Genomic DNA, 13,921 nt, shown 5'->3' with positions numbered 1-13,921 from the left:
GTTATATAATCTACAACATATATGTTCCAATGAGTAAGATAAATCGAAAGATACTTTATTGTTAGGTAAAGCCTATATAACTGAATACGACCAATGAAATTAGTTAATCTCTACTAAATATATACATAATATTTTGGATTAAAAATACCATACTTGAGATTGGTTGTTGAGATCTGTTAGTGGATTATCGATAATCCTAGTTTCACACGAGGGTAGCACAGTGGACCAGTATGACAATAGCACTATATTAAAACGTACAGTACCAAAACATGACTGTTTTCACATGTGTCATTTCGGAATTTTAGTGTACGTGTCAAAATCTTATTTTTTTATGTTTTTATATTTTATTTTTATTACTTTAATAATATAAGTAAATCATTTAATGTTTATGAAAAATTCATAATTTTTTTTTCAATTTAATCAATTTTCTAAATTAACATTTATAAAGCGAATCTTTGGAATTTATATTTATGTATAGTATATAAGCTTAATATATGTTTATATAGCTTAATTTTTTTTAAACTATTACTTAATTGTAACGTAGTAAGTGATAAATCGTTATAACTATGTTTGGTTTCTTTGTGTACGGGAGCAACAATAAAACATATATTTTTTTTAAACACAAAGTTATAATTATGCAGAAACTATTATATAGATATGTATTTGGAAATACTATAAATTTTATTTCATTAAAAAATCATTTAATAATTAATAGTAAAATGACCAAAAATGATTTTTTTATTTTGTGGGTTTTTTTGTTTTTTTTTTATTTATATCTTTTGTGAATATCTATTATTATATTGCTGTTATTTTTTCTCAATTTTATTGTTTATTATTTAAATGTATTAACTTAAATGTTATTGTAATAACATAAAAATTACAAAGTTCTTTTGGTCCCAACTTTAGAATGTGTTAATTGTGGGTTTCTAAGATGAAAATCGCCATTTAAAATATATTGTTATTGATGTTTTGTCAAAGAAACGACAGGGATGACGATATGTTTTATACAGAGATTTTTATCTCAGAAACCAATGGTAAATGGCACAATGATTTTGAGTTGGTGTAGTTGAATTATAGTATCAGAGGTGCAAGCTACGAGTTTTGTGTTTATGAAAAAAAAATTGGCACACATAACTTTTTTCATAAATTTACTGGGAAAAATAGTCTTTTCTTTTGATAAAGAATTAAGCAATTTAATTAGTAATATGTATTTATTATATATGTTACAAAATAAAAAAGTAAAAAAAAATATTAAGTTCATGAATAGTTACGCTAATAATAAAAAAAAACTAAACACTTTTAAGCAAATACCTGTTAAGTATTTTTTTAAGCTCGCTTGAAAAGTATAAAAAATGGTAAAAAATACTTGACATTTAGAAAGAATGGCGAACAATTACAAATATGAGACAAATTACATTTTAATAATATTTTGTGCCAGACATTTATTAAACGGTCAAATTTCAACGGTTATTTCGCTATTTCATATTCAGGTGGGCGCCCGATCGTTTGCCACCTTATGACATAAAAGCAAACTTATAAAAAAACAGACGAATTGAGAACCTCTTCCTTCTTTTTTCGTCATAAGACCGATAAAAATGCCCTTAGTATATTGTGAAATGACCAGTATTGTATTGGTTTAATTAAGATGACCTAACCTGACATTGTAATTCTATTTATTGCGTATGAACTGTACTGGAGAACTCTGTTGTCGACGTGTTTTGTATTCGAAATGAATTTATGTAGACTAAATATCGCAACACTCCACGCAATGAAAGTAAACAATTTCACTATCATCCTTAGGGTTACCATGCTTTATTATTATTTTTTAAGATTTTTTCAAATATTTTTTTTATGTTACTATAGTAATTTGGGATAAAATATTATAAATTAAATACTAACTTGGCAATAATTTTTTTTAACACAAAATGGCTAAAAAAAAAAATTGGCAGGTTTTTTTTTAATTGATTCGACTTATATTTGTTTAAAGTAAACCAACCAGTATTGTCTATTATCATTTGCAATTACCATCAGTATTAAGAATGGTTGAGCTTTTTACATGAAGAGAGATGAGTAAAAGATTTTTAGGGATTGTTCAAAAGGGACTGCGTTTCTATATGCTTGCGTAATCATATACCCAAATAGTTTGCCGGCGTCCTTCGTATGCGCTTAAATAGCTTATCAGTCCCACCATTGTGTGAGTAACGAATATCAGAGGCGCACACATGCGCATATTAAATTTCGTGATTTTAATATAATGATTGTCCTATTTTATGAGATTGCCTGGTTACCATATCCTATGGATTTATGCAACAAACGTGTTGGTCCTTACCAGAATACTAAGCACTTAGTATAATAAATAAAACTGTCAAATGTTTTTCCTTTCACGATTTCGTTACATTGCGAATTTAATCTGACTCATATATCCAAAAAAATCCTAAGTAAAAGCCTAAATATCTTAAATTATAAAAAAAAATAGTGACATTAAGATATAAGGTTGTAATTGGCTAAAAATATTATCACAAAGCAAATAAATGCATATAGCATTTATTTAAAAATGGTGGGCAATATCATTTTAAAAGAAAAATATTATAAGAAGATTTTCGTATAAATTTTTGGTTTTGACATGTGTAAAATTTCCTATTTTTCGAAATAAAATCACGTCACTTATACATCTTAATTTCAAGCTGTTATAAAATAAAGCTTTAAAATACTAAAAGACTTCATATTTGATACCTTATTAAAATATACACTAAAAATTCATTTAACATAAAAAAACATGTAAGTTTATGTGTTCAAATAAACCAACCATACTCTGATTTCTAGTTCAAATTGAAATCGTAAAATTTTTCATACATCTAATTTAAACACACACATGATAAAATTCAATAAATATAAAAAAATCTGAGATTTTCTGCGTCGTTATTTAATTACTATTAATATTTATCACTGATTATGTGTTTCGATGTTGTTAGTTAAAAAAAAACAAGAAAAATCACATTTTTTTTTCATGTCACATAACTATTTAGTACTTAAAGATTTAAATATGTAGACAGGAACTTTAAAATATTATTTTCAGTAAACTTAAGTTATTACAGCTTAATAATATCTGTAAAAGATCTAGATCTATCTTTCCTAGTTTTTTTTTGTAAAATTGTAGTTACCACAATGCATATTAATTCTAACGTTATTTGTAGAATATTTTTCCTACTCTATTGCCATTTTGAAAAATATAAAAAAAAAAAATTCTACCGACATGCTCGAAAAAATACTTTATAAATGTTTGGTCACCCCTATCTGCATATTTAAATCTGCATCGAATAGAAAAAGAGAATTCCTCTCAGAAAAGTATTAAGTATTAAAAAAATATCAATTTGAACCTACAGAACATTATAAAAAATATTCTGTTATGACTCACAAATCATCAGTCCATAGTCGCAAGAGGGTAGTCAGGGGGTAAAGCACTGAGCACTTCCTTAGATAACTCCTTGTATGCATTCTCCATCATGGTCCGTACTTTAACAATGAGTTCGGGGACATCATTCATTGTTAATCCTTCAGTTGGCACTGGCTCTAAACACTGGATGATAGCGTGACCTGGGAATTATTTTATTGCCTATTTAGTACTAGTGTTCGCCTATTGTTCTTGATCTTAATAATATTATAAATGCGAATGTTTAAATGGATGGATGTTTGTATCAAGGTATATGCAGAACAGATGAACGGATCTTGATGAAATATGGTATAGATGTAGAACATAATCTGTAAGGACAGATAGGCTTCAATTTTTTTTTAAATTCCGCGGGAACGACAGCTAGTTATTCATAATTAAATGCATTTCAAATTTTATATCAAAAACCATCAATTGACTTCTACTGTCTTTTAACATAATAAAATACTTATGGAAATATTTATTAACAAGGAATAATAAAAGTTATCTGAATTAAATTATCTGCTTATACAATTAAAGATATTTATTTCCTACTTATTGAAATGTAATTTGACGCTCAGAAATTAGGTCAAAAATTTGTCATACAAGGTAAATAACTTAATATGTATTATGTGTTAATTAAATTAGTTAATCGGCCTACATATTATGTAAAGTAGATAATTAGTTAAGCATGTGAGTCAATGATAAAACAGATTTCGCTTTTAGACAATTAAGCATTGTCTTTGTACACAAATTACTTTGAAATACAATTGAATTAAAAGTTTATACTTATATAGGATGTTCTATAATTGTTATGTAGTTTGGTAGTTTTTGAGTTTTTTTACTATAAAAAAAACAAATCATTTATTAATTTAATAATAAGTGTGTATAAGACTTACCTTTATTGAATATGAATTTCTTTGAATTTATAAAATAGTATGGTGAGAAGACAACTGGTAGAATTGGAACTTGGGCAGCAACGGCTATATTGAAAGCACCTTTCTTAAACGGTAATAGCGTTGTGAAGTCTTTATTCCTTGTTCCCTCAGGGAACACCCATATCTTTGTCTATAAAATATTAACAAACATAATTAATCCTCAATTTTATGACCATTTATGATGTGTTCAAATAGGAAATATGCTTGATTTTCTGTTATTTCTTATAAAAAAAAAATAGAACTCCAATAACAATGGCACATAATGGGTTCTATCGTGAGTCTATAATCTAAGATTCACGTAAACACACACACATCCTTAAAAATATTTGAAGGTATAAAAAATACAGAACTAAGTAACATTATAAGACCTTTCCAATAACTTATGTCCTTACAATGGTATTAAGATAGATTTAAAATGATAAATTATTTTTTTACCTTGTTGTTTATCATCACATCAGATGTAATTTTAAGTTGTTTGTATGCATCTTTAGAATTATTTCTGTCTATAAATACGACTCCAGCTAGATACGCTGCTAATCCAAATGGCCATACATAGAATATTTCCTTTCTTGCTATAGCTGCTATTTTAACAGCTACATGCCAAATATTGAACATACCTGTAATTAAATATAAATAAAATATTATAAATACTTCAGTGCAAAATATTTTTTCTGATGATATGCCAATTTCTGAATATGTTTTTAAGTAAAATACATGATTTATTTAATATTCAATAATCCAACAATGAAATGTTTATCATTTGTTGTGTTGGTGAAAACCTAAGCTATAATAGTTGTTACAAGAATTATGTTACTAACACTTATATTATAAATGGGAAGGTTTATTTGTTACAAATAGCATTAAAGCCTAGTTTACATTATTCCAGTACAGTAGGGCAGAATTGCTCAAAATCAGCGCTGGCATGCAGCTGCCATAATGTAAACACTAACTGGCTCCATGGAGTTCATACAATTCTGTACTAGCATAACATAAACTAGGCATAACACTTTTGTGCTCTTTACTTATGACATGACTTTATTAACACATTCCATACCAACAGATTTTTCCCGTATGGAATATTCAGGTGACACTGGCACTGAATGTGTTGAATCACTTACCGAGAATATCAAGGGAAGATTGATGATTGGACACAATTACTGCTCCCCTGTCTTCAGCTAATACTTTTCCATTTCTTAAAAACCATTTGACCTCAATAACTTTAGTTACATGTTTTATTATTTGTGTACCAAATCTGAAAACATTAGAATCGTTGATTATAGAAATGTTTCTGCGTCATTGTTATTTATCTGCGAAGAACTTTTGACCTGTTACCCTGACTATATTGATATGCATGATGGGTGTGACTTATTTATCTAGAAATAATTATAAACAATTCTAGCATTCGCACATGGGTTTGTTTACAATTTATTTTAATATATAATATTATTTCAAAGTTATGAATTCTTAATTTTCATTGTATAGATTTCTTCAAAGTTTATGTAAGCTATTTCTATTTTTGCAACTTAATAGATGAAATAAAAATGTAATACTATAAAATATGTAAATAATCTTTATTTACACATTTACACACCATTAATTTAAATGTAAATAAATTTAATATGGAAATTAATATCTGTATTGTGCTTTTTCATCCAAATCTCCTCTAAGTATGTACAAATTATAGCATTTCAGAGACAATCCTCTTTGTTCAGTAGTAGTATTGAATAAATTGAATTGTTCTTTTGGATTCAAATTCAATTGATCAGTTCAATTACTGATATTTTTTCTAAACTCATGTCCATCAAATACAAATCCCTTTATATTCATATTACAAAAATAATAACGGTGAATTAATAAATTTTAAAATTAATTAACAATCATTTTGTCAACAATAAAATTTTAATATATGTACATAATAGTTTGAATAATTTACTGAGGAATTAATATAAATTAAAAAATATCTATCCTAAAATTACAGTTTTGTAAATATATAAAATGTGTGCATAAAAAATATTATACTTACAATGAATTCATAACATTTTTCGGGTTAAATACAAAGAATGGCATTAAAATTAATGAAACCACAGAAGCGGTGAAATAAAATATCAGGAATTTCGATTTGTATTTTATAAAATTAGGAGTCTCTGAGAAAAGCTGTTTTAAAATGTATGTTGTCAAAGTAATCACAAAAACATAAATAAACTTGTCCCACATGATGTTTTTTTTTAAATTTCGTGTTATTATTGTACTGCAAACACTTTGTTATAATTAATTTCCGTACAGCGTAGTTAAATTCCGCTTTATACAAGTATTTCCGCCACAGTTGAATGAATAGATTTTGCACATAAAACAGGTCTTTACACTGCGTAACGTTTGTTGTAAATAACCGAAGCGAAGCTTTAAAACCTGAGTTCAAAATAAAGAAACTTTAATTTATTCATTACAGTTGTGACTCATGACATATACCTAGTTGACAGCATTTTGACAATGCAGTGTTGTCAGCTGAAATGCCCATATCCTGATAAAAAAATCCTAATTTTATTTGTTGTGCTAAAATTATATAATATAAAGGTAAAAGGGCATTTAATTTAAAAATATTCTATATTTATTGATGCGTAGTTAGAGTCCAAAAGTAAAGCCACCAAATATATCTGCGGCATGGAGCGTTTTTGCTTGCAGTTAACCATACACCTAATAAGTCAGCATTGGCGCTGGTTTTCAAAATGAATTTATTACAACTGTGAGTTGAAAAATATTAACTATCTAGAAAATCATTTTCACGAAAATAATAAAGGTTTGTAAAAGATTTGTATTATATGAATAGTGTTAATTTCCTCATCAAACAAGAACCTCAGAAGTTCACGCTCGGATTTACTACTCTTGTGAATTTAAAAGGTAAGTAATAATTACATATTTCTAATTTTAAAGCTTTTAATAGTAAATACATCACAGGTACAAATAAATAATATTATAGTTTTTATATTATGCTATTTATCCTACTGTCGTATGTGGGTAATCTGAAGGTAAATTCGTTATCACTTCTTTGGTCAGTTCTTTGTAGACAGTAGACATTGCGTCGCGCACTCGTGTTACAAGACCGTCGATGTCTTCTGGACCTAATCCTTTTGTTGATATTGGTTCGAGACATTGAATTATGACATGACCTGGAACAAAAACGGAAGTAATTTAGATAATTGTCCCACTAAATATAAATTATTTTATGCCTAAGTTGCAGTGCGGAATTTCCAAATCGGAAATTAATTAATCTAAAAGGTACATATGTACATGTACCTTTTAGATTAATTATTATAATATATATATATATATAATATATATATAATTAATTATTATTAGAGAACTATTTATTATTATGAGTTCGATAAATAAATTATATATAGATACAATTACAGTAATCATTTTTATGCGGGCTTTGTTTAAGATCTTTTATAGAATAAGGCGACAAATGAGGAAGCAAACAACGCATTTGCAGATGCTACCTTTATCGACAGAGGAGGGAACGCACAGAAAGAAAAGATTTTCTTTTCCTATGTTAACTTTCCTCTGCCTGAACCCACATCCCCTACCCATCCATTCCTTACAAGAAGGGGAGGAAGACCAATACAAGGCCTCTGGCACGCACATTTATCAAACAAAACGCGGAATAGCTTTCACGTCACCCCACCCATTGTTTTCTGTGTGATAGTGGTATTGCATCGGACGAGTCGGCCCATTCGTAAAATATATATTGATGTTGCTGGCGTCTAATATAGTAAAATATGAAATTAAATCTAAACGAATACTGTCGTACAGAATGACATTAAAAATAATTGTTACAAGAGAAGAAAAAATGTTCTGAAAAGCTTACTACAGCGAAAAGCGGAAAAGCAGATTTGAGAAAGCTTCAGTTTAGCAGAGCTTTGTTTGAATTATTACAAGCTTAAGAAGGCAGCTCAGAATTGGAGGTTTCTTCTAAAATATATGTTTAGCTTTATGTAAATGTTTGTTTTCAAAAAGGTTTTCCCACAAATTTGTCGGCTCAGAATTACAAAAAAAAAAATGAAGAGTATCCCCATGTGTTACTCGAAATTATGTTTTAATCTGTGCCAAAGAATATGATAAAATGAGAGATATGACAATATGTTTTTATTAGTGTTTAGAAAGTGAAAACACACACGAACGTGTTGTTTAGTTTTATACGGTAAACACGCGATTGATTGCAACGCGAAAATGTCAAATGAATAGGGATTTTAATTTGACTGCTGGATATATTTTAGTTTGTAAACAGAATTAAAAATTTAAAGGCTATTTTCATGAAACTGACACAATAAAAATTATCTTAGTAATCAAAGAATGCTTCCAACATGGTTTTTGGTGCGAATTAAAATTCAAATAAGTTAAACATTATTCATACATTCATTCACAAAGAATTAAAAAAATACAAAAAAAGGAATATTATAATTTAATAAAATAATAAATATTCCTTCGTAAGAGTTACGATGTTTTTTAAATATCTGTAATTGAAAAATTCCGATCTGCCATACCTTTATTGAAAATTCCTTGTTTGTTATTTATAAAATAATAAGGTGAAAAGACGACGGGTATGATGGGAACTTGTGCTGCGACGGCCATGTGGAATGCTCCTTTCTTGAAAGGCAATAAACTTCTGTAATCCTTATTTCGTGTCCCTTCAGGAAATAGCCAGATTTTTGTCTAAAACCACAGTATCTTTATTACTATATCTAGTTTTTACTGAACTGAAACTGAAAGAAGATGTAAGTTTTTATGCATTTATGTTTGTATGTACTATGGGGATCAAAAAATAGTGAGAACGACATACTCCTTGGTGAGAAAAAAATTCTGGCAGGCATGCGTGCTATGTTAAGAAAAAACAAAATATTCTTTTGCGGTTTTAAATTTCATAAAAAAACGTTAATGCCGAGGAAGTAATTTAAATGATGATTTTTTAATACGATTCCAATCAATGTGAACTGCTTGCGTGAGTCCTTGACTACGTTGCAATGAAACAAAAATGAAATTAGGACCAGGGTCAGTTCGTACTGCAAAGAAACGAGAGATCTTCGCGATGATTGTACCAATAATTTGAATTATATAATATATGTCATATGATACTTATTTTTTTATAGTTTTTTGTCTTAATATGAATTACTACTTGAAAATGTAATAAATATTCACCATGAAATTAGTGTTCATTCTTATATCATACCTTTTCTTTAACCATTACATCTGACGTCATATTAAGTTGTTCTCTTGCTCGTTTTGGGTCATTTCTGTCTATGTAAATTACGCCTGCGAGGTATGCAGCGAATCCGAACGGAAAAACGTACATAACCTCTCTTTTAGCGACCGCTGTTAATTTATCAGCTACTTCCCAAATGTTGAACAAACCTGTAGATAAACAGATTAACATTTTGAAGTACATTTTGATAACAACTACTTCCTTTTATTTGCGCAGTGCCTGACAGTTCCTTAATTACGCAGTTTAAAAACTAATTAGTCCAGCTGTATATTTACAATAATAAATGTGTTCTGGTAAAAGACAAGGATGTGTACTGAAATATTACGCACCCAAAATATCCAATGAGGATTGATGATTTGATACTACCACTGCTCCCCGTTCTTCACTTAGTATATTAGCACCACGTAGTTCCCATTTCAAATCATATAATTTGGTTATATGTTTTAAAATAGTGGCTGCTAACCTAAAAACAAATGAGTAGTTAAAAAATATTTCTGAAATCTATAAATAGACTGGTTATAAGATGTGGCATTTTGTGCTTATTCGATTACTGTCATTTTGGCGCTGATGGTTGCAGTTTGTAGTGGTGGTGTAGAGTCAAACTAATAATAGATAGAATTAACTGTCATGTTACATCTATAGGTGCGGTTAAATCGGAACGAAACAAAAGCTATCATTTCCAAGCAGTCGCCTATCCACTTATAGTGATCAGTGAAAAAGTTGATGAGTTTGGTAGCGCTAGCATCAACAAGAACTACACCACGTTATAGTATACTCCGATTTTTAAATCAATCACTTGTGATTGAAATTATTGAAGCATTTTACAACACAACTATTAAAATCCTGTTATTAATTTGAGAGCTACAGGTTTAAATAGTGTTTGAAATAAAAGTGCGTCGGGATGTAACAATAGTTCGTTTACCTTGTTGGAAGAAAAACGTATTGTTTTAAATGTTACCGATTTTTCTTTTAAATTGGCAGGCGAAATATGGTGTCAACAAAATTACTGTTCATGCATGTTTTTGACGTCATTAAACTGATTGTGTTTCCAAACTTGAATACGTGTTTTTTTTATAAATGGCCTTTAACATCAAAACAATGGATATTTTCCGGCAAAGTACATATAAAGGACACGGGATGAGATAAAGCGATATCCTTTACTACAATTTGGTGTTTCATTTTATCCATCCATTACGTATGCATTATATTAAAAGCTATTTTATTTTATATCTGACCTATTCATTAATATCGGTGTAATTACACGATGAAACCCTTTAGCTTTATAATAATATAAAATATTATAAAAGCGAAAGTTTAGATGGATGGATGTATGTTTGAAGGTATCACCATAACCGCTCAACATATCTTGATGAAATTTGGAACAGATGTAGAACTAAATGTAACACATAGGCTACTTATAAAGTTTATTTTTAAAATTCCACACTGACGGAGTCGCAGCTAGTATAAACTTGCATATAATTAAAAAAAAAACTTCCTGCATTTTAAAAATAAAACTACAAAAATTCGTTAGCCAGCAGTACTATTTCATTATGCAATACATATCGATACAGTTTGTCGTGTTTGCGATAGGCACATACAATTTATAGTTCGATATTTCAGTGGCGTAGCTTGCACAAATATACATACGGCGTCGGCAATTGTTAAATTCTGTGTATACTGGAACCCCCTTGGGGAACTAGAGCAGAAATACCTCTGATATACAACATATGAAATGCATCAATACACATAAAATTCCAAATATTAGTTGGCAATGTTATTCAACTTGAATTCAAATACATTTTTTAACTTGATAGACAGATGAATAATTTTTTTTGTCTCAAGATAATTAGAAGAATTAAAAGGCTTCGGAACATCGTAAGCAACTAACACTGCTAACTATACCATCTAAAAAGGTTTGAAAAACATATAATATTTTTTTATTAGAAAAAACGCATTAAATCTTTAAATGAATACAAACGAAACGAAGGCAAACGTGTTGCGAGAACACCGAGGTGATCAAAGACATCTGCAACACCAGAGGAACTGCAGATGCGTTGCCGGCCTATAAGGAAATGGTATGGTAACTATGTTTGAGATTTATATTTATCGAAGTTATTAGCCGTCTATGGTATAATTGGTTTATTTGCAGTATTATACTATATCATTAAATACCATAAAATATGTATTCTCTTTTAATATAACAAGCAATTTAATTATTGTTTTTATTACTTGTTTTTATCGTATCTCTCTAATTACTTTGGTTAAGTGATTAGTGATCTACAATATTACAGCTTTAACCGAAATATCAAGATATAAACATCCGTACCATAGATAATGGATATAAGAAAACTAGTTTTTAAAGTCAAGTTGCTGAATAGCAAAATAGATAAAAGAGGTTAGGTTGGTTATCTTGTTACTACTGTTATTTTTTAAATAATCATATCACAGAGTATATTATCTTATAATCACTTTGACAAGGCCTATTGCTTATCTAATAAATAATATTATTACGTATCATAAACAGGATATTTGGAATATTAAATTTTTAAACGAATAAAAACATTAATTCTATTCGATTCTATAAAAATTACGGTATGTTGCGTTATTTTTTGCTTTTAAAATTAACATTAACCTTGATTGGTTAAATACAAATTTAATAATGCGCCATTTTTAAAATGTTAAATAAATAGTAAACATTATAATAAAATCAAGGTAGTCAGAAGTATTTAAATATACATAATATTTCTATGATACCTAAATAATTATATTCAAAAGATTTTTAGATGTTTTGCGAATTTTGGCCATCAAAGGCTCTAATTTGTAAAATACATGTAAATACAATATTAAAGCTGTACAAATAATACCATTACGTATTAAGCATAATAGAATTGTGTTATTATAGGATTCAAACTGTATGATTGCTCGTGGTTAAGAGTGATTGTTTGTACATCTACATGTAGGAAATACGACTAGGCAAGCTAAAAATACTAGGCTACTGCGGTTGAAGCATCCAGTGGTGAACCTTACGCTTGTATCTCTGAACTGGCGGTAGCTCAAATGTTGGTTTTCTGAGCAGTCTCGTGCGATTTTACGAGCCGCAATAAAGTTTGGATACCACTGTACAAGGGTATATGTTCGAACTGATATTTCCGGAGTAGTTTTTGATAAACACTTTTCGTTATCAAATTTGATTACAATACAATATAGTTTTTTATCAAATACTACGAACTTGTTGACATACATTATTGGAAAATAAAACAAAGGGCTATTATTAAATTCCCATACTATTTATAATCTTGTCAGTAAATAAAAAAAATATTTTTGTAAAATAAATAAATACATTTAGGCATAGAAAATGGTATATTTAATTTATCATCATCATCATCAGCTCACTATACGTCCCCACCGAGGGGCTCGGAGCCTACCCTAAATTAAGGGTGATTAGACCATAGTCAACCACGCTGGCCCAGTGCGGGTTGGTTGACTTTTCGCTTTAATTTATCAGTTCATATTTATATCTTGGATTTTTACAAATTGACCGTTTTTTTATACACATAAATAACATATTATTTTATTTACAAAACCTAACAAATTCCCTAATAATTCAATTTTTAAGCTACTCACAGATCCTATTTATTTTTAAATTTTGTATTACTGCACTTCGATTTGAGAGTGTATTTACTTTGTCATGGTTGTTGAAATATATTTTAGGATGATTTTTTATCGCCTAATACGACACAAATACAACAATATTTGATAGTTTTAAATATATTCCTATTAAATCTATAATAAAAATAACTATAAAAAAGTAGCATTAATAAAAAAAACACTAACCTGCTATTTTTAACATTCCTAGGTCTGAATAAAAATAATGGCCAAATAACAAACGCAAGTAAACTGCATAAGAAATAATATACGAAAAATTTTAGATGAAAACTCAATTTACTAGGTTCGCTATAGGATATCTTTTTAGATATAAATGAGAATGTTAAAACACACATTGAAGCACAAAATATAATTTTCTCCCACATGATTATTGAAAATTACACTAAGAACTATGAATACGTGAATCTTTACGAGACAGGCGAATACACTGAGCGCTTTGTTATCTGTGATGTTATAATCAAGTACTATTTTATGAATAGTTAATGGTAGACCGACCTTGTTAAAAGGTTGCATAAAATTAATGTGTCTATAATTTTTTTTTTTTATATCATAAGGTGGCAAACGAACGAGCGGCCACCTGAAATCGCTGATATAGCGAAGTGACCGATGCCTATAGACATACGCAATTGCATA

At 28.7% G+C, this 13,921-nt stretch overlaps 2 protein-coding genes across 3 annotated transcripts; both read right to left on the bottom strand.

The window, feature by feature from the left end:
• Positions 1-1,914: 1,914 nt before the first annotated feature.
• AGPAT3 (1-acylglycerol-3-phosphate O-acyltransferase 3) lies at positions 1,915-6,850 on the bottom strand. Its single transcript, XM_013311831.1, has 5 exons — positions 6,389-6,850; positions 5,484-5,617; positions 4,801-4,982; positions 4,327-4,495; positions 1,915-3,594 (listed from the first exon to the last, which is right to left on the bottom strand). Exons 1-5 carry the CDS (start codon positions 6,577-6,579, stop codon positions 3,422-3,424), a joined length of 849 nt encoding a protein of 282 aa, XP_013167285.1. The 5' UTR covers positions 6,580-6,850; the 3' UTR covers positions 1,915-3,421.
• A 440-nt stretch (positions 6,851-7,290) lies between these two features.
• On the bottom strand, positions 7,291-13,686 carry LOC106117021 (1-acyl-sn-glycerol-3-phosphate acyltransferase alpha-like). 2 transcript variants are annotated; one of them, XM_013311090.1, is made up of 5 exons: positions 10,257-10,804; positions 9,952-10,085; positions 9,590-9,771; positions 8,907-9,075; positions 7,291-7,529 (listed from the first exon to the last, which is right to left on the bottom strand). In XM_013311090.1, coding segments are annotated over exons 1-5 (660 nt in total). In that variant the 5' UTR covers positions 10,259-10,804; the 3' UTR covers positions 7,291-7,356.
• Between the last annotated feature and the right edge of the window lie 235 nt (positions 13,687-13,921).

This window comes from Papilio xuthus, unplaced genomic scaffold, assembly GCF_000836235.2.
Source record: "Papilio xuthus unplaced genomic scaffold, Pxut_1.1 DF827680.1, whole genome shotgun sequence".
NCBI classification, from domain to species: Eukaryota; Metazoa; Arthropoda; class Insecta; order Lepidoptera; family Papilionidae; genus Papilio; species Papilio xuthus.
Note: the sequence above shows the minus strand (reverse complement) of the source record. Positions and strands in the feature narration are given on the sequence as shown.

Coding starts and splice junctions, on each gene's coding strand:
- AGPAT3 (XM_013311831.1), bottom strand. CDS start 6,579: ATGTGGGACAAGTTTATTTATGTTTTTGTGATTACTTTGACAACATAC. Junction 4,496..4,800: donor ATGTGATGATAAACAACAAG/GTAAAAAAATAA, acceptor AATATTTTATAG/ACAAAGATATGGGTGTTCCC. Junction 3,595..4,326: donor GAAATTCATATTCAATAAAG/GTAAGTCTTATA, acceptor AATAATTCCCAG/GTCACGCTATCATCCAGTGT.
- LOC106117021 (XM_013311090.1), bottom strand. Junction 9,772..9,951: donor ATCCTCATTGGATATTTTGG/GTGCGTAATATT, acceptor GTTTATCTACAG/GTTTGTTCAACATTTGGGAA. Junction 9,076..9,589: donor ATGTAATGGTTAAAGAAAAG/GTATGATATAAG, acceptor CTGTGGTTTTAG/ACAAAAATCTGGCTATTTCC.